Source organism: Carex rostrata, chromosome 9 (genome assembly GCF_964058835.1).
Source record: "Carex rostrata chromosome 9, lpCarRost1.2, whole genome shotgun sequence".
Taxonomy (NCBI): domain Eukaryota; kingdom Viridiplantae; phylum Streptophyta; class Magnoliopsida; order Poales; family Cyperaceae; genus Carex; species Carex rostrata.
Window position 1 is genome coordinate 1,162,923 of NC_135926.1, and position 21,003 is coordinate 1,183,925.

At 34.8% G+C, this 21,003-nt stretch overlaps 2 protein-coding genes across 4 annotated transcripts; both read left to right on the plus strand.

Moving 5' to 3' along the window:
* Positions 1-2,556: 2,556 nt before the first annotated feature.
* Positions 2,557-6,281, plus strand: HEXO2 (beta-hexosaminidase 2). 3 transcript variants are annotated; one of them, XM_078308423.1, is made up of 3 exons: positions 2,557-3,356; positions 4,070-5,059; positions 5,709-6,281. In XM_078308423.1, exons 1-2 carry the CDS (start codon positions 2,594-2,596, stop codon positions 5,029-5,031), a joined length of 1,725 nt encoding a protein of 574 aa, XP_078164549.1. In that variant the 5' UTR covers positions 2,557-2,593; the 3' UTR covers positions 5,032-5,059; positions 5,709-6,281. The 3 variants fall into 3 exon arrangements, with proteins under 3 accessions (XP_078164549.1, XP_078164550.1, XP_078164548.1); XM_078308424.1 differs by having other exon boundaries at positions 5,887-6,280; XM_078308422.1 differs by lacking the exon at positions 5,709-6,281 and having other exon boundaries at positions 4,070-5,293.
* An 8,225-nt stretch (positions 6,282-14,506) lies between these two features.
* LOC144559170 (tubulin alpha-6 chain-like) lies at positions 14,507-20,320 on the plus strand. Its single transcript, XM_078308152.1, has 5 exons — positions 14,507-14,934; positions 16,698-16,912; positions 18,198-18,397; positions 18,738-19,246; positions 19,684-20,320. Exons 1-5 carry the CDS (start codon positions 14,822-14,824, stop codon positions 19,994-19,996), a joined length of 1,350 nt encoding a protein of 449 aa, XP_078164278.1. The 5' UTR covers positions 14,507-14,821; the 3' UTR covers positions 19,997-20,320.
* Positions 20,321-21,003: the final 683 nt, after the last annotated feature.

A 21,003-nucleotide genomic window follows, 5' to 3' on the forward strand; every position in this document is an offset into this window, starting at 1 on the left:
CCATCAATATAATTGTTATAGGCATCCACTAGCAACTATTCTATGATTAGCATCATTAATGAAGTATTGGTTGCTCTACGGAAGAAAGGATGACAATACCTAACATGTGCAAATATGTCGACAAAATGCAGAAATAGCAGGGCATATGTTTGGGGATGTCAATTCAACCAGCAAGTCAGGAGATACTGAGATACATCACAGGCCTTGTGCTAGAATTGCAGCAATCTACTTACTTTCAAGAGGAAAGATAGGCCACCTCAGCTCCCCAAATCAGAAAGTAAGAAGAATTCAGACAATCCAACTTTTGGTTGGATCAGTGAGAATAGTGAGTTAATTTAAAATTGAGAATAGTTAGTAACTTATTTTTTTATTAGATTAGTATAATAACATGCTAACACACAAATGACAAACAAAAAATAGTCCTAGTTGCTAATCTTAACACATCCAAATATCAAATAGTAGTTCGGAATAGTTGCCAGAGCCAGAGCTAGACTTTCAAGCTATGGAGGGTCAATTTTGAATGGAGGTCAATTGCATAAAATTTTAATGCTGCAAATGAAGATCAATTTTACATATTTATAACATTTTACTCAAAATTATATAGAAAATTATATAGAAGTACAAATTTTTTGAAAATAAATAGAGATCAATTGACCTTCATACCTTGAAGGTCTTTCCTTGGCTCATTCAAACGGACCCACAAAACCAAGTTTTGTGATTTGGAGGGAAGGTGTGGGAGAATATTTAGAGAGGAAAGGAAAACAGCAAGGGGATTGCTGCTGACATACAAAGCGAATACGATGGTTCACTACAGATCAGGAGAAGTCAGCTGTAAAAAAAAGTTTAGTTTGTGCCTGTGTGTGGCTTTATTCGATTTTTATTTCTTTCTTTTTCTTTTTACTTTTCTCTCTTTATCTTACAACTTTTTATGGTTAACTGATGCCTTAGATACTACTTTTTAGTGAGACCTCAGATATTACAAAATACAGTTTCTACACGACTATTTATTTTTTATTATTTCAATTAATTTATTAATTTCAGCACATATATAAATTTTTTTTAATTCAAGATATTCAAGTGAATATATCATATATTTTTATTTTTTTCATATTTCGTTAATTAATAGAATAACTAAAATCAATTCTAAATTTTCATAAAATAATGATATAGTCAAGCAAAATCCTCGTATTAATTAGTACCTCACTAATTATCGGGTGCGGATTTTAATAGCTCGATTTTAGCTCACACAACACTGAGGACATAATTTAATACAAGTGATGAATCTTTAAAAGGGTACAAAATTTTAATAAAAAGATTATGTGACAGGATTGAGATGGGGGCCATGAGACGGTATTACAGTTGATTAAGAGAAATTTTTTCTAAGACCGTAGTTACTCAAAGATCGAAAGTTCGAGTCTCTCTCATAACTTTGAAATACGATGCTTTTAAAGAAAGATTACGTGACCGTATCACCAAACCCTAATTGCTGGGAGAGAGTTCATTATTGATTTGATAGGCAGAAGATTAATTTGAAACAATGACAGAGAAATTGAAAATGGTACACAAATTTTATAGTCATTTTCTAATATTGAAAAATCAATAATTTTACTCTCAAGTATATAAAATAAACAACCTATAAACAATGCAAAAAAATAAAATAATAAGAGTAGGAAACTAAGTATTGTAATACAAAAAATAAAGTTTTTTGGTCTCATGTTCAAATGACATTGCGAATTATTGATATTTATCTACTAAACAAAAATATATATAATTAAATAAAGCCAAAAATAAAGAATAAAAAAATATTTGACTTTAATACTTTATATAAACCATTTGAAGTATAGATTTGTTTATGTTTCTTACTGTTCATGCCATACTATAATTTTATCATATAGCTAAATATATTTTTTATTCAGTACATTTGAGTTTTCTACCAATTTCGAAAAACACTAACTTCATTTAATCTAGTCATTAATAAATAAAGTAATGAATTTTCTATTTTAATCAAAAGCTAATACTGTAATTTTTTTTTTTTTTTGCAAAGTGTACTTTTGTATGCTGCAAAACCATAGTCAATTTTTGATTGAATGGAGTATAGTGCTAACCCGTCAAAAACATAAAAAAACTTAATTAAATTTGTCTAATTTGTTTAATAAAAACTAAAACTTCCTTGCACAATTAATAAAAGAGAAACAATTTGAAACTGTTTGAAAAATAAAGCCGATTAAAAATTTTAAATTATCTTTGTTGAGTGGGGACAGAGAAATTTGAAATAAAGCACGAAATCGGAAGCAGTAAGATTTTTTTTTTTTTCTCAGGCCCAAAAGCTTTGTGCAGAGAAACAGAATTGGTATAAATTTTCTCCTAACAGGCCCCTAGGTAATTAATTGCCGGGTCAACAAAAATTTCTTTTTTCAATTTTTAATGATTTTAAAATACAACATTATTGGTTTCCTTTTCGAAGAAAGGACAGTATGGTCCAAAAAAGAAATAGTTTTCTGGAACCTCGGGCTTTCTCCGAAGAGTACGCATCGTCTGCTATAGAAGTCAATTTTTGCTTGAATGCAGTATAGTGCCAACTCCATCGGCTTCAATGGCCACAAAAACCTTTCTACCCTTCTCCCTCTTTCTCCTCCTCTTACCAATCTCTTCTCTCTCTTCTACACTCAACATCTGGCCTAAGCCCACCTCCATTTCCTGGCCTATCCCAGCTGCCATCCCCCTCTCCCCCTTCTTCTCCATAGAACCCGATTTCTCTTCCCACAGATACCTCCACATAGCCATTACCCGTTACACCCGCTTGATTCTCTCCGAGCGACACCGTCCAATCATCCCTCCGGTAGTCAACCTCTCCAGCTCCTTCCTTTTCTCCCTCCACCTCTCTGTTTCCGACCTCTCCGTCCCTCTCCAGTCAGGGGTTGACGAATCATATGACCTCTACATTTCATCCTCGGGCGCCACTCTAACCGCTGCCACTCCATGGGGTGCCATGCGTGGACTGGAAACCTTCTCCCAGCTTGCATGGGGCCACCAGCCTGTCGTCCCTATCGGGCTGCGGATCTTCGACAAGCCGATCTTCACCCACCGTGGGTTATTATTAGACACTTCGAGAAACTTCTACTCTGTTCGCAGTATCCTTCGAACAATCCGTGCCATGAGTTATAACAAGATGAATGTGTTTCATTGGCACATTACGGATTCGCAATCGTTTCCGATTGTACTGCCATCTGAACCGGAGTTGGCAGCGCAGGGATCTTATGGGTCTGGCATGAATTACTCGATCTGGGATGTAAAGCGGATTATCCAATATGCACTCAGTTGTGGAGTTCGAGTTGTACCTGAGATTGACATGCCAGGTTAGTGCCCAGGAATTTGCTTAAACTTGTAATGGGTTTGTGATATATGTTTCTTACTTGTTTTGTGATTAATTCAGTATTACCGCCTGGTTACAGGCAGCTACAATAATTTACCAGCTTAGTACAAATACTTGACATCAAGTACTTTTCTGCTCAACTGCCTTCTAAACTAAGAAAGGATTTTAAGTAACTACCATGGAATAGGTCACGACTGATCAAACATCGATTCCAATTGATTGTATGAGAAATGTTGACTGGCTTACATGTAAATTTCAAGCAAATCAATTAGTTATCATGTAAATAGAACTTTTAGAAGTATCTAATGTTGTGTTTGTACGGTCAGACAAGTTGGACAAAAGTGAATATTTCTGAAGTACATTATTGCCTTTTCAAGTTAAACTAACATTTCTTGAATTTGTGACCTTACCAGCCTCACATAGTTAAAGTGCTGGGTGCCTTAACAGATTACAAACATTCTCTGCTAGAAATATTGGATACCAGTTACAAAAGTAAAAGTGCTGGGTGTCTATACAGATTACAAACATTATCTATTAGAAATATTGGATGCCATTTACAAAAGTAAAAGTGCTGGGTGCCTTTGGCAAATAAATTAATGGAAGTTGTGGTTCTAAACCCACCTAGTCTTGCCTGATTAGTGGTTAGCCTCTCCTTTCTGGACTCACTCTCAACGTGTATGCTATTATTCCTTGAAGGTCACACAGCATCATGGGCAGAGGCATATCCTGAAATAGTCACTTGTGCGAACAGATTTTGGGCTCCAGCAGGAAAGCCAGCTCTAGCAGCTGAACCGGGTACGGGTGAGTTGAACCCGCTCCATCCCAAAACCTACCAGGTCGTACGTAATGTTCTACATGACTTGTCCACCCTCTTCCCTGACCAATACCTCCATGCCGGTAGTGATGAGGTCAACACTGCTTGCTGGGATACTGACCCAGGTGTCACCCGCTTCATCTCAGACGGGGGGACATATGACCAGCTATTGGAGAAGTTCATCAATCTAACCCATCCTTACATTACAGACACTCTGAATCGCACAGTGGTTTATTGGGAAGACGTGTTATTGGGTCCTGATGTAAAGGTCGGACCTGCAGCACTTCCAACTGAGAGCACTATACTCCAAACATGGAACTACAGGGCCAAGAACACCAAACGGATTGTGCAAGCCGGGTACCGAGCGATAGTCTCCTCATCGAATTTTTATTATTTGGACTGTGGGCAGGGTGGTTGGGTCGGGAATGACAGCCGGTATGATGTACAGGAAGCTGAGCCATCTGATAGCCTTTTTAATGACCCAGGTGGGGATGGTGGGTCGTGGTGTGCCCCTTACAAGTCGTGGCAAAGAATATACGACTATGACATATTACATAATTTGACTGAGGAGGAAGCTAAGAGGGTGTTAGGTGGTGAGGTCGCTCTTTGGTCGGAGCAGGCTGATGAGATGGTGCTGGACGCCAAGTTATGGCCCCGGACTTCAGCAGCGGCGGAGGTTCTGTGGTCAGGCAATAGAGATTCAGAGGGAAAAAAAAGGTATGCTGAGGCGACTAACCGGTTGAACGAATGGCGGTATAGGATGGTCAGCAGGGGGATACGTGCTGAGCCGATCCAGCCTCTTTGGTGTGTGTTCCATCCTGGCATGTGTAATTTAGAGCAGTAAATGAAGTAACTTATGCTGGCTGTTTCAGGTAGGATGTCCTGACATCTCACCTACAGTATATACCTGCTCAGTAGACATATGGCTATAGATAAAATGTGACATAATATATTAATATAGTATATTTGTGGACTGCTGTTTGCGGGGAAATATACAAATAAATTGAATGTCTACCGAGTACTTGTTTTAAGATGCGGGTAGAAAGTTACATTCCAGTCTATGTCAAGGAGAAAATTTCAGGAAATAGGTACCGGCTTCATACAAATTTGAATAAAAGCAAAGAATGGAGAATGAAATCTTTACCCACTGTTCTCAGCATTTCAGTTTATACTTGTGGTCCCATGTGTTGTTGTTTTGGGTCCTTCATTCGTTGAATATGATTTTTTTTCTTTTCTTTTTTTGTAAAATTTAATTGAGCTTCTTTGAGAGCTCATGTGGTGTTTATTGTTAATAAATGGTAAATAATACCTAAACTGAAAAACAGATAATATTTGCACAGATCATTGTTGAGGAATCATCATCGTCATTATTAAACAAGCAACATCACAAACCAATACAGACAGACTGATATTTTCAGATTCTTGCGGCTTGTTTAATAGCAAAAGATTATGCACAGTTAGGCATCAAATGAGAAACCAGTATAATTTTTTTTTCCCTGTACTCGGAACATCTCAACTCAGAACGAGACACTCTTAACTAAGTGGCTGTGAAAGCTGATAATTGAATGCCATAGAAACTGGTCTGGAACTCTAACAGAACTGTACGGCATAGTGGATACCTTGCACATTCAACGGGATTAGGACCAATCATTCTTTCTAGCAAGTCTGATAAAAACTGTCCCTTTCTTCAATGTTTCAGTTCAGCAAATTCAGGGCGGGACAATACAGTGGTGTTGGACTGCACAAGGGAATTTCACTACTGCCTCGGCATATGCCTTGATGCATAACAGGGGCGTGTGGGCCCTGTGGTGAGAAAGAAACCAAAGAGTATTCGCTAGGGAGAATAAGCCAGTACCGGTACCGGTACAGGAGACTGGTACACTGGCGCAGCAGTGATTACAGAACCTGTAGTGCAAGGGCGGACTTGATGCTACCTTAATAAGAGCTTAGTTTAGTTTAGTTAGTTGATAAATTGTAAATATTACTTTTGAATTCTGCTTGTAATATAGAGTCGCTGTAAAAACATTATTTTTTTACTATACAAGTTAATAGGCAGCCGGCCAACTAACCTTCAAAATTTATTTTCCTTATACTACCAGTATAACTCTTTTCTCTTCTCTGATTTTAATATTTAACAACGGTTTGGTTCTGTTTGAAGTTTGCTGGCCATTTTCATAATGTGGTCTTCATATTGTAATTTTTTTTTTTAACAAAAGCTGATCAGAATGTAGTTGGCAACAAAAAGTGGGACCTTCATTAATTGTCTAATTCCTTTCTCATAATTTCAATGCTGGCGGTTTTAGTTAATTTCCATCTTGAATCACCATCAGTCTTTTTCCAGTGTAATTTCTGTTTCCAGCCAGAAGCCAAACCACGACAGTAACACAACATCTATAAAGAACTACAGAACAAATTATCACGCAAGCATTGTCTGGCCTTTCACTTCAGTGGTTGCTGAGTTAACCTATTTCATTAATTGTTTCTGAGCATTATGACGGGACGGACCGCTTGTCTTGTAACTATATATATAACGAGTAGCCAAGACACTACCTAGCTATCGGCACTGTCTGCCCGGCATTTTTAGTCTATTAATGTGACATTGTTAAATTTCTAAATCCTTATAACACAATTTAGAGTTGAATTCTTCTTTAAATGAGGTGCACTGTTAGAAGAAAAGGAAGTGTTGAGTATCTTAAAGGAAATTTATCAGAAGTTCATTGTATTATTAGGATGATTTTTTTTTAAAGATAAGCCTCATGTATTGAATACTAGTTGTGCTTTGATATTTTACTATCGACAAATATCAGATGAATTCGCAATTTAGAAGATTCTACAGAGTAGAACTAGGGTGTTCAAGTTTATCAAGCTCATTTGTGAATTCGATTTTAAATTCTATTGGATTGACTTCAAATGATAAATTTAAATTGTTAAAATTTATCTACTTAACGAGTGATGTGTCTACATACAAAAATTTTACATTTTCAAATTAATTTAGTATAAAATCAAGCGGTCAAAATTAGAAGATTTATAAATTAATTTTAAAATATTTATTTTCTGAACATTTTTTTCTCTGTTGACTCTTAACAAAGTTAATTCAAAAATTTTAAAAATTTCGCATGAAGACACATCACTCGTATGGTAAATAAATTTCAAAAGTTTGAATTTGTTGTTTGAAATCAATCCAAAAAAACTTGAGAGTTGAGTTCACAGAAGAACTTATTGGACTTAAACACTCCAGTTCTACTTGATTCTACAAATCATTATTTGAGATTTCTCGTCCATAGTCTAATATTTATTATCACGGGTTTAATTTGTGAAATAAATGTATTATCTTCATTTGAAGTTATCAAATATTATTTGATCGTACATCCAATCGCAACTGTAATGTCCTGCATGTATATCCTCTTCCCTGACCGGTACCTCCACGCTGGTGCTGATGAGGTCAACACTGCCAGCTGGGAAACTGACCCAGCTGTCACCCGCTTCCTCTCTGCTGGCGGGACCCATTACCAGCTATTATAGAAGTTCATCAACTTGACCAATCCCTTCATTGCACAACGTTTATTGGGAGGATGTTTATTCGGCCCGGTCGTGAAGGTCAGATCTGCAGCACTTCCAATTTAGAGCGTTGTACTTCAAACTTGGAAATACAGGGCCAAGAAAACCAATTGGATCGTGCAAGCCGGGTGCCGGGCGCCGGGCGATTGTCTCCTTGTCAGAGTATTTCTACTTGGGTTTTGGACACGGTCACTGGCTTGGGAATGACAGCCGCTGTGACGTCAGGAAGCCGAGCCACCTGACAACCGTTTCAATGATCCAGGTGGGAATGGTTGGCTGTGGAGCGAGCCTTACAAGCAGTGGCAATGAGTATAGGACTATCCATTCAATTCTACTTGGGAGTCACTGCTACCAAGTCATTTAAAAAAAAAAAAAAAAACTATCACTTGAATTCTTCTTTCATGATGTGCATGCATCTCTAAATAGGATTTGATGGCACTATCAATAAATTATTGAAAGAATATATATATATATAGAGAGAGAGAAAGAGGAGGATTTCAATACCTCACTTCATGTTTTTTTGTATGTCATCATGCCTAGTGTTTTATATTTTGTTTTTAAAGTCTAAATTATCAATCCGAACTGTTTAATATGATATCCATATTAAAATATGTTTTGAGATTAAATTTTATAATTTTTGAAAAAAATTTATTATTTTTTAAAATAAGTATAAAATTACTGTTTTTAAACGGTTGAAAAATAATAATTTTGTACTTATCTTAAAAAAAAAAAATAGTAAGCAATTTCTAAAAACAATGATTTTTCCAATGGTTACCCATTGAATTCTTCTCATCATATATAATTATTCGATTAACAAACTTATAATTTGCAAATAAACTCTGTTCTATTATTTTAATTTTTTAATGAATTGAAATGAGTTCTTATTAGAATTTATTCTGATGAGAAGCTCAAGTTATATTGTTTTGGGCCATTTGGTTTAAGATTATATTAAGTTAGTGTTGTGCTCTCGGGTAGGGTACGGGTACCTCGGGTAAACCTGGGACGGGTAACGGGTAGGGCGGGTACGGGTAGGACGGGTAGTCGGGTAGAACGGGTACGGGTATTTTTTTTTAAAACTGCACCCTACCCGTTTCATACCCGTGCCCGTCTCGGGTAGGGTACGGTTTTTTTTTTTCTGGTTTTTTTTCTGTTTTTTTTACTGTTTTTTTTTCTTTTCTTTTATGTTTTTTTTTCTTTTCTTTTTTTACTTTATTTATTTATTTTTTTCTGTTTTTACTTTTTTACCGGCGGGAATTTTTTTAAAAAATTTGAATTTCAAAATTAAACGGGTTAAACGGGTAAAGGGTGAGGGTAGAACGGGTAAAGGATGCGGGTTCGGATTCGGGTAAATAGGTGCGGGTACGGGTAGGCGGGTTTCGGGTACGGGTTGGAGGGATTTTTTTTCAAATATTGGTGTCCAGTCCGTCTCAAACCCGTACCCGTGTATCCGTTTACCCGCCTATACCCGGGCACGGGTACGAATACCTCGGGTAACGGATACGGATGGACCGGGTTCGGATAACCCGTTTAGGGTATTAGCAAACCTCTATATTAAGTCTACGTTAGAAAGCCTCTTTATTTGGGCCTTTGAAAGTGGAGCTACAAATACTATTCTAGTTTTGTGTTGTTAAATTAAAAATCCAAAATCGTTCTTTTATAATATGGGGGAATTTCATGTATCCCCTACAAAAAGCTTGAAATTACCCAATTGTGAGGGTAACAAAAAATAAGAAGACAGTTAATGCAGTGGTTGCTGAGGTTTAGAGGGAGTACATCAATGAATTTACATCCTCTAAGATATCTCAAATTTTGAGTGTGCTTTTTTTTTTTTTGGAAAATCTCAACTGTTCAAATACATTATGCACAAATCTCAAAGCACAAATAATACTGGCACTGCACAATCCCCGAATAAGCACCAGACACGTCGGTCACGCAAAAGTTGAGATATCTCAGAGGATACACACTCCTACATCAATTAGTTCACACGATAAACATAAAACAAAAAAGGGGAACACTGGCAAAAATACCAGTATCAACGCATGGTTTACTAGTATAGTTTTGTAATTTTGGCTTTTCTTTTTCTTTTTCTTTTTCTTTTTCTTTTTCTTTTTCTTTGTTTTATAGTTTCTGCTTTATTTCCTGACATAGTATAGGTCATTTTGCTCTTCACATTTCTCTATTTTTCATTCTTTTTTGTAAATTTCAAAGAAAAAAAAAGGGCACAATTTGTGTCCGAGGTTAATGGAACTGGAGGGCTTGATCCACTTTTTTATCTAATTTTTTTTTTTTGTGTTTTGAACTGAAGATAAAGACTATTGTGAAGTCATATCCTTGTTTCCACATAAATTTATCATAGATGAATAAACAATTAAATTATAACCTAATATCCGCTACTCTTATTTTGAACTGACTCATGACGCAGAAAGAGAAGAGAGAGAGGGAGGGAAGACTTTTATTTTTAATATTCGGTGAAATGAATAATTTATAAATTTAAAATGAGTTTTAATATAAAAGTATACAAATTGGGTAAATTTGTGAGTTTCGAACTTTGGAAGGGTAAATATGATATTATGAATTTTAGAGGAGGACATATGTATTATCAAGGTTTTTGAGGGGATATGTGAAATTCCCCCTATAATATACAACTTTAATATTTCAATAAGAATTTCATCTCCAAAAAACAAAAAACAAAACAAAAAAAATAAGTCCCCCCCCCCCCCCCCCCCCTTAATTGTACTGATGTATGCTAATTTGATTCAGGTTGTCTTCTGTAACTTATTGTTTGTACACTGATTTGGTACTTTTAATAGTCTGCTGGCCGCTATATTATGTAATTTTCATATTATATTGTTTGTACAATGATTTGGTGCTTTTAATAGTCTGCTGGCCGCTATATAATGTAATTTTTATATTAGAACTCTTGAGATATATGGTTGAACAACAGTAGTTGACAGCACATAGCGGTTCATTAATTGACTGATGGGCTAATACCCTTTTCCCAAAATTTAATTGAGCTGGCCATTTTAGTTTAATTTCCATCTCAAATTATCCTTTTTGACCATCGAAAAGTTTCATTTCTGTTCCCAGCTGTACAAGCTCCTAAAGCTCTAAGTACAATTGTCATGCAAAGGCTATAATAGTTAATTGGTCAGTAATGGATCTACTTATAGTCCAGAAATACTTAGTCATTCTGTAATTTCAATTTTTTTAATCATATATAATAAAATTTAATTTAATTTTAATTTTTATTTCAGTTTTTATATAGTTCTACCTTTCAAAAAATGTTAAATGTGTGCTTCTAATCTAATAATTAAATTAGTAATTAAAATTTACTTTAACAGTTGTGGAGACGAGTTTAAATTCCAGTAACCACACATGATGTATCCATATTATGTTCTTTCCTTCTTTTTTTTGTTTCAACCCTTCTAAATTTTTAAGACCCAGATATTTGCACTTATAGGTCATATACTACGTGCTAATATCGTAAGTAATTAGGAACAACCGTGCAAAATAAGACATGATAATTCACGCTCACAACAATTGTTTAGTAATTAGTAGGGATCTTAAAATATGTGCCGTACAGTATAGTTATTAAGTTATATTTATACGTGTTGTGTGTTGTGTTGTGTCGTGATTAAATTTAGAAAGATAGTTACGACATATTAGTCATGTTATGATCATGAAATATCATGATTATACATGACGTGTTCAAACATAATTAATTGTATTTGATCATATTTAATAATTAAAGTTATGTTTGATTACATTTAACTATTTTTTTTCATAATTTAAATTAGTTTATTTAAAATTCACCATTCGATCAAGATATAATAATACTAATTATACATGACTAGCGTGATCATGTACCGTCCTGTGATCAGTCTTTCACATGATATACTGTGTCGTACCAACTTTTTAAAGATAGTCTCATCGCACGAGTCACGATACGTGACCAGTACGTGTGCCATGCCGTGCCATAACCTTTTTTTTCTAGATCCCTAAGTACTTATTGAATAATAATGATATTATTTTATGTAAATGTAATTCTCAAACACAAATTTATTATTCACCCTTTTAGCTAATGTAATTTAACATTCCATGAATGAAATGGACTTTATGTCTTTGCTTAAAAAATATATTATTCAGAAAGAAGGCTGGAATAGCATAAGGACGAGAGAAAAAAGAAATAAATAATAATTTGAATAATATATTTTTTGTCTAATTAATGTATAAATGAATACAAGTTGTGACCGGTAAGACAACACTCCTACGGTGCACACAAATAGACAGATGAGCACAACAAGTTCAAAAAGAGAAGTGAGCACAATAGTTCAAAGAACAAGCACAATAGCTTGGAGTAAGTGAGCAACAATAGTTCTAAGTCCATATAATTACTAGCTTCACTCTAACCTCACATGCTCACACTAATTAATTTAGGTGAAGTATATTTGAGGTTGTTGAAAAAATAATTGAAGTTGTGCACGCAAAAACATTTAAAAAAATTACAAATTTTAGCGTTCATCAAGCAACCTAGAACTTAAAACGATCTATATTTAATTAATGATGTTTGATGGAATATTAAATTTGATGCATAATTAATTCATAAGATCAACAATATAGCTTATTTTTTGAATATTTTTTGAATATTTTTTTTTATATAAGAAACATGCTGTTAAAATTATCAACATATCTATTGACGAATCTAAACCCAGTATAACATAACATTGAAAATCCAAGTTCATTTATTGCCTGTTTATTTGCAAATGGGGTGTATAGTGTATACTGTATAGTATACAATGTAACGCATTATTATAATATTATTAGCTGCTGTTGCATTATTTACTCGCTATTCTTTCTATTGAAAACTAGGTACAATGGGATCTGCAAGATATTTATGAAACTAAGAGTGAGTTACTATGCATATTACGATTTGTTACCGTTCTATAGCTCTATATTTGAGTTTTCAAATCCTAACAGTCGATCCGAATCGTTCATCTTGTTCTCCATATTAATATGTGTTTGGAGACCAAATTTTACATTTTTTGAAAAAATTTTACTATTTTTTTAGATTTATTGAAAATCACTGTTTTTGGATGGTCCAGAATTTTCAGATCAAGTGATTTTCTAAATATCTAAAAAAGTAGTAAAAAAAAATTTCAAAAAATATAAAATTTGGTCTCAAAACACATATTAATATGGAGAACAAGATGAACGGTTCAGATCGACCGTTAGAATTTGAAAACTCGAATATTGAGCTGTAGCACGGTAATAACCCGTGATATGCATAGTACCATAGACTCACTCGCAAGATATTTATGAAACTAATCAGTGACCTCTCTGAGGCTCTGACTAGTAGTTGTTAAAGCTTGAAAGATTCTATACAATTCTTTTCAATACATTCAGTTTGTTCGATACTTTCGATACCATGTCATCATGTAAGCCATATCCTTGATCACCAAAGGCAACAGTGCACTTGTGATCAATCTGAGACTGTACGATCTGGAACAGCCAGTTCTGATCCTTTTGGACAATCCAATGACTTTCGTAATAAAAGAGAGGAGCTGCGGGGCCGATGATGGAAACATCCCAACCGGTTAAGAACCGGAAACCAATTATCATTCATCACAGATGGACAGTTTAATTACCTGGTACCTCATTTTGTACCCATGACAATTACATTATACCAAATTGCATAACTTGGGATTTACAATCTATTGATCTCGCCAACCTAATTTGCAGATCAGTTAGATCTCCAGTTCGCCTTAGGGTAGGGAGACGACATGTCAAACTAAGTCTTCCATTTTAATCAAAAACGGTTTGACGTCTATGAAGTAATAGACATATCATGATATATTCAAGATTTAGAATATTATAAAAATATTATTATACTTTAGCGACCTACATATACAAATCATGTAGAAAATTAATGTTTACTATTTTAAAAATCTTTTTACTATTATTTTCAGATTAAAAACAATTAATGATCATATTTGAGTGTAGACATTTATATTTCTTTATTAAAGTTATTTTAAGAAATAAAAAAAAACTAATAATATTATATTTAATAAAATATATCATACATGATTTTAAAATTTTATATTATGTTAAGGACTTCACCATTTGAATATGAACAAAATAAGATTTTGATCATTTGTAGTTCAACCTAAATATACATATTAAAGATTTAAATAGTGTTTATCATGTCACAGCGCAACAACTAAAAAAAATAACACTATGTTCATATTGTGCCGCTATACCACTGATAACGTCATAATTTTTATGGCCAAAAAACGCTATATGATGCTGCTATGACACTATTTAGAATCCTGATAAATATCTATACAATAACTTATCTTTATAATTTAATATAAAAATATAAAATATATGACATGTAACAAAAACATAAATTTTATCATGCACTATGACATACATTTTCTTTATACATACCACATTATGTAATACTAAAATTTGAAGCAGATGATAAAATCTATAAAAGTATGAATATATATGGAACAAAAATATAACCTAGGATAATAAAATCTTTGCTGGAACATCAAAATTCAGAGGAAAGAAAAAAGGAACTTCCCGTATGTTTGTTTTCCCATAAACAGAAAAACGGAACTTCTCGCAGGCGTATATAAAGTACATTAAAACGGAAAGGAAAGAACTTCTCCAGTTTTGGATAAACCGGAGAAGATCAAGTGCCAGCTCAGACCACCCATCTAGCTTTTGACAGTTGCCTCCAGTGGGGACCCATACAGGTCCAAATTCCATTTCGTTTCTCTTTGATTGCTCAAACGTACAGCTCTAATTCCAAATACACAAGTCGTCTGAGGATTTTTATAAGCGCTTTTTAAAATTGATCTTTTCCAGCTTTCTCCCCAATTAGAAAAGAACAAAACCTCTCTCTCGTCTCTCTCTTTCTAGTTTGACCTGCTTACCTCGATTCCTCAGTCTATTTCTCTCCTCTTCTTTCCAATTGAGGGGTAGAAAGCTGCTGAAAAAGCGACTTAATTTCCGGAATTCTTCTTTTTTGGTGTTTTGAATTCTGAAATTGGAGTCTTTTTGAGAGAGAAATGAGGGAAATTATTAGTATTCATATTGGTCAAGCTGGAATTCAGGTGGGAAATTCTTGCTGGGAGTTGTATTGTCTCGAGCATGGCATCCAGCCTGATGGAATGATGGCTAGGTTTGATTTTAATTTTGATATAAAGTCTCCTTTTCTATGCATTAATTTTTTATTTTACTTTTCTGTTATTTTGTTTTCAACAATTTTATTCTAAATTAGTTGAATTATTTGCAAATAAGTGTTTGATGTTCCTGAACTGACAATGTAAGCTATTTAATATTTTTTAAGTAAATCTTTATCTCAGTTCTTCAATAAAAGAAAAGTTACAGAAGCTATAAAAGGTGCATTCTAGTTGTTTAGGCATGAATTGACATAGAGATGGATTTTTCTTTTTTTGAAGGTTAGCGGCCTAATAGACCGACTGATGATTGTATTAATAAGAAAAAAAAGTTATTTACAAGTACCAGTAGTACCTGGAATTAATAGTATACATAAATTTTTATAAAGTTTGACAAAATAAGATAAATAATTCGTATAAAAAGAAGTTTCATATGTGAAAAGATAATTTATAATATAATGGAGAGTTATGTAACAATATATGTGAGGATAATTAATGATAATATTGAATAGATAATTAGATCGTGATGTGAACATATAAAAGCTAGGTTATAAGAGATTGTACATTGGTGGCATGTCTGTTCTTAATTATTCTATTGTAGGTCATCATAGTTTTTCCCCCAAATGGAATACATTAGAAAATACAGTAATGATTGAGGGACGCACAACAGCAAGGAAAAACAACTCATTTGTCAATGTGTGAACCAATCACACATCAACTAATTATTTTTTAAAGAAAAAATAATGATTGTGATGAGTGCTTAGCACTAACTTTTTAGTGAACCTTTTCAAGATTAATCAGAAGAGATGCTTCAATTTGGAGTTGTGAATGTTCCCATATTTCTCAATCAAAATTTACTTTTGGAGAATTCTAGGATGCGAACAGAGTGGGTTACATCCGCTGTCGAACCAACCCGAGCCAACCAAGAATTGAGGAGTCTGTATCTTCTGCGATACTCTAAATTACGGAATCCTTCGAGATCACATTATGTAACACATGGTAGATTTTTATGGTGCAGGCAGCTTTAAAATTCATAAACAACGATTCAGATACTGTCCATTTTAGTGGAGTTGTCTAGAGAATATGAAGTCAACATTGTGGGTCTATCAGGTCTCTTCGGAATTGATGGCCACCTTTTTATTTTTACAAATTATCTATGAGTTAAAGAAGATACTTGTTCTGTTTATATAGAAAACAGTAATAATGTCAGTAGAGTGTAATAAAAATTTACTAGAGAAGCACATTTCTATCTATGGAATGGGATATATGACAATTAAATTTTTTTTGATAACAGTGACAACTGATGTCAAAATATATCTAAATTGAAAAATAAAATTACACAGTTGTTCATTATCATCTAGATATATACCGTGTGTCAAGTTTGTAGCATTCCGAGCATTGTTTGGGTAAAACAAAACTGTTGACTTTTCAAATCCCTTGATAAAGGACCATTCAATTTTCAAAATGCAATGAATTTGATAGACACCCTATTTGTCATAGCATACATTTTTGCAAGTTTAATTTTAATTTTTATAAGCGCTGTGTCAATGATATTGGTTGTCAAATAAATTAGATATCAATATAATAACCCTTTTGTCTATAATAGTGTACAATTGCAATATTAGGCTGCAGTGCTTGCTTATACTTTTCTAAGACATGTAACCCTTGGTCCAGGGCTTCTCATTGCAGCCAAAATCAACAATTATAATAATCTGACCAAATCACTTGTTTGTTGTGGTGACGCTCTTGTCTATTGATTATGCAGTGACACTTCGGTTGGAGTGGAGAACGATGCATTTAACACATTCTTCAGTGAAACTAGCTCGGGGAAACACGTGCCAAGAGCCATATTTGTAGATTTGGAACCAACAGTGATAGATGAAGTGAGAACAGGGGAATACCGCCAGCTGTTTCACCCTGAGCAGCTTATTTCTGGCAAGGAAGATGCTGCTAATAACTTTGCCCGGGGACACTACACAGGTATTGTACTTTTTCTTACATGATATTAAGTAATGGCATCAGTGGCACACTGGCCCAGTAACTTTCCAGGCATAAATGACAGCGAACAATTTATTTTACTTTCTGTTCCTGATAATCCAATATGATCCTTCTATTTTTTTAAAATATTTTATTTTGCCTGGTGTATGCAGTACACCTGGACCTAGCCCAAACTGGTATGGTATTGAATAACATTACAGAATATGGCATCTGTTTATGGAACTAGGACTGGATCACATGTCTAACCCGTAATTTAAGCATTTATCCATGCATGAATCTAAATCAAACTCTAAAATATCAAGAAAAAGCATGTTCAAGCTGAGAACTTACAACTGTCACATACTGTTACTGATAGTCTGCAATGCATCATGGATATTCGTGTTTGATATGATATGGATACTGATACTGATACTGATACTGATACGGTGACACAGGAAATTTTCTAAATCCTATGATGTGTCTTCATAGAATACTAGTAAGTTCTGTGCATGAAAAACAATACTTTTTGAAAAATTAGCTTAAATTAATTTCAAAAGAATGTATAAAATGTAAAGGTGTGAATATAGAAACTTTTAATAAATAAATGTGCAATCGTTTATAAAAAAAATAAATGTGCAATCGTGGATATTTACTATGGCTGGAATATATAGAATGACTGGTCATAAAATACGGAAGAAAATTAGCTAAATTTATAATTTAAATAAAAGTGATATTAATGCCTGCGCTATGAGAATAATTTGGTCAAGAAACATAAAATAACAAATTAACGCAAGTAATAGGGAGGAAATGAAAACGTCTGACTTAGAGGAAAAACCGGACTGAAGCTTAGTCCCACAATTATTTTTCTCTATGCTAAGAGCCGGGCCCAGCTCTATATAAGGCATCCCGGTCTCCTAGAGCAACATGTGGTGGTGCGTCTCATTTGGAAGGATTCGTGGCACAATCTTCTGTGGCAGAATTCGCGTATCTCTGCACTGCTAATGGTGTATCTCACATTCTTTTTCTAAAGTAAAATATTGGATACACCAGCATAGATAGTCTTTTTTCTCTGAGACAAGCAACCTGTAATTTGAGTTAAAAACATGAAATTGGTTATCTCACACCATTATTATTTGTTTTATTCTATTTAATTTTCTTATTGCTTTTGGGTGTAACCTTATTAAGATTCAATACTGGGCTAATTAGATCCCATCCTTTTGTGTACATATCTTTTTCTGATTAAATTCACTATAATTTATTTCTGATTCGATTCACTTTAATTTTTCAGTGGGGAGGGAAGTCATAGATCTATGCCTAGACCGCATTAGGAAGCTTGCTGACAACTGCACAGGCTTGCAAGGGTTTCTAGTTTTCAATGCAGTCGGTGGTGGCACAGGGTCTGGACTTGGCTCTTTGTTACTTGAGCGCCTGTCTGTTGACTATGGAAGAAAGTCAAAGCTAGGTTTCACTATATATCCTTCACCTCAAGTAAGTTAGCCATGTTCTTTATACTATGACAGCCTTATTTCTTGTAATTTTTTGGATGGTGCTAGGCTGTGTTCAAATCTTAAATCATGGTTCCTATAATGGAAGCATGCATTATTTGATAGCATCATATATCTAACTTTAGACCCTAGTAATTGACAGACATAAGTAAAAACCAGAATATCAACTGGCACTTAAGGGTCTTTGCTTGGTTTGTTTCCTCTTGTAAAAATTGGGTGGAACTGGGCTAAAATCGAACGTTACTGCACACACCACCTCATTATCCTTTATTTTTGTCCCTTATTTTAATCTTATTATCTTTTATCTTTTCTCTTGAGCGAAGATCTCAACAGCTGTCGTAGAACCGTACAACAGCGTGCTCTCAACTCACTCTCTCATTGAGCACACCGATGTGGCTGTCCTCCTAGACAACGAGGCCATTTATGACATCTGCCGGCGGTCCCTTGAGATTGAGCGACCCTCCTACACCAACCTCAACCGCCTTATCTCCCAGACTATCTCCTCTCTTACCACCTCCCTTCGCTTTGACGGCGCCATAAATGTTGACATCACTGAGTTCCAGACCAACCTTGTGCCATACCCACGTATCCACTTCATGCTTTCTTCTTATGCCCCTATTGTCTCAGCTGAGAAGGCTCACCATGAGATGCACTCAATACCAGAGATCACCAATGCTGTGTTTGACCCGAATAGCATGATGGCCAAGTGTGACCCTAGGCATGGGAAGTACATGGCATGTTGCTTGATGTACAGGGGAGATGTTGTGCCGAAGGATGTGAACACTGCTGTTGCGACTATTAAAACCAAGAGGACCGTTCAATTTGTTGACTGGTATGAAAATCTGTTTTCTATGTGTGTCAAATACTGTTATGATGCCTTGAGAAAATTAAGTTATTGGTTAGTAAACTGACTTGGGTTATGTTAAATAACTAAATTACTGAAGAAGAACAGTTATAATAGGAAAGTCTCCTTTGGCTCACATATATGAAAAACCTTTCACTGATTAGTTTTATTCTGTTGAAGGTTTTATATGTTTCTTATTCATTTGAATTTGTATGGTTGGTTTTAAGCCATGCAGTTTACCTTCTTTTAGTTGTGACGTTCAGGCTATGAAATGGTAGGTAGTCTGATTCAGGTAATTTCAGGATTTGTAGCAACATAGTACCATGGTTCAGAATAGGTACTTGTTAATAGTCTTAACCAATCTATTTTCTGCTCCTACAAAATTTCCAACATGTTGTTCTGAAATAATGCTTTCTGATTAAAAGGTGCCCCACCGGCTTCAAGTGCGGCATAAACTACCGAGCCCCAACCGTAGTGCCAGGTGGGGACCTAGCAGAGGTGAAGCGTGCAGTGTGCATGATCAGCAACAACACTGCTGTGGCGGAGGTCTTCTCGCGCATCGACCACAAGTTTGACCTCATGTATTCAAAGCGTGCTTTTGTGCACTGGTACGTAGGTGAGGGCATGGAAGAAGGTGAGTTCTCTGAAGCCCGTGAGGATTTGGCTGCTCTTGAACAGGACTATGAAGAGGTTGGTGCGGACGATGCGGCAGAAGAAGAGCATGGGGATGAATATTGAATTTTCTGAAGTGGATTGGTATTTTGAGCATGGTTTTGGTTTCATTTCTATTTTGTTGTTGTACTGTTGTGAAAAAATTCTGTATTTGGAGTGTCAGTTTGTCTGATTTGGTTGGTGGTTGAAAGTGATAAAGTAGTTGGAGCATTCTAACTATTGTGTGTAAAGAAACAAGTATGATATCTATGGACATAAGTTTGTAAAGTAGTTTTTACGAGTTATTAATTTGGGAAATGCCTCACTGAGAGCCCTTGAGTGGGCTTTCATTTCATGGCTTCCAAACCATTTTGTATAGGAATCCATATGCAATTTCAATTTTGTTGTTGTTTAATTTCAGTGCAGTTGCTTTCCTGTTTTTGTTTGATTTGCTCTATTTTTTACTGGCATTGAACATTCGCACTATTGTCACCATTTCCATCATGCGTCTAATTCCACATACTAGTGTAACTAGTGTTAGAGTGCAACGAGCAATTAAACGTTTTAATATCCGAAAATGAATTGAACCACATGCTTGGTATTGTATTGTTCTCTTAATTTGGAAATGACTAAACGAACTTAAAATAAAAGTTAACAACTAAAAAGGTTATCGTGTCTTATAAATCGACACCACTAGCAAAAGTTTAAAGTTTAAACCTCTGTCTTGGGATTTTGGCGGTTGGCCCGTGCTTGGTGAAATAATGAAATGTTACAAGATTAAGCACATTTTACTGCGCATCTATATCCTCTCTGTTATTTATTTTGCAACAAGCATCCTTATTACTGAAACCTGCAAAACTAACATCCTGTTAGAAGGTTTTCGATAAGAGACTATCTAAAGTTATAAACTTATTAGGTGGATATCAGGCCTAATTGGTTTTTTGAAATATTAGGCCAAGATAGTTATGTTTTGATATATGATGACATAGAGTTGTAGCCGAGGCAATGGATTATGTTCTAGGATAGGGATAGTTATTTGTTGCCGGGATTATCCCCTTGAAGTTCTTTCTAGTTTTGTAAGTTGACTTTGTTTC

Bases quoted from the DNA above. Each gene is read 5' to 3' on its own strand.
- LOC144559170 (XM_078308152.1), top strand. From the start codon at position 14,822: ATGAGGGAAATTATTAGTATTCATATTGGTCAAGCTGGAATTCAGGTG. The intron at 16,913-18,197 runs GTATTGTACTTT...TTAATTTTTCAG, and splicing joins TGCCCGGGGACACTACACAG to TGGGGAGGGAAGTCATAGAT. The intron at 18,398-18,737 runs GTAAGTTAGCCA...TCTTGAGCGAAG, and splicing joins CTATATATCCTTCACCTCAA to ATCTCAACAGCTGTCGTAGA.
- HEXO2 (XM_078308423.1), top strand. From the start codon at position 2,594: ATGGCCACAAAAACCTTTCTACCCTTCTCCCTCTTTCTCCTCCTCTTA. The intron at 3,357-4,069 runs GTTAGTGCCCAG...TATTCCTTGAAG, and splicing joins ACCTGAGATTGACATGCCAG to GTCACACAGCATCATGGGCA.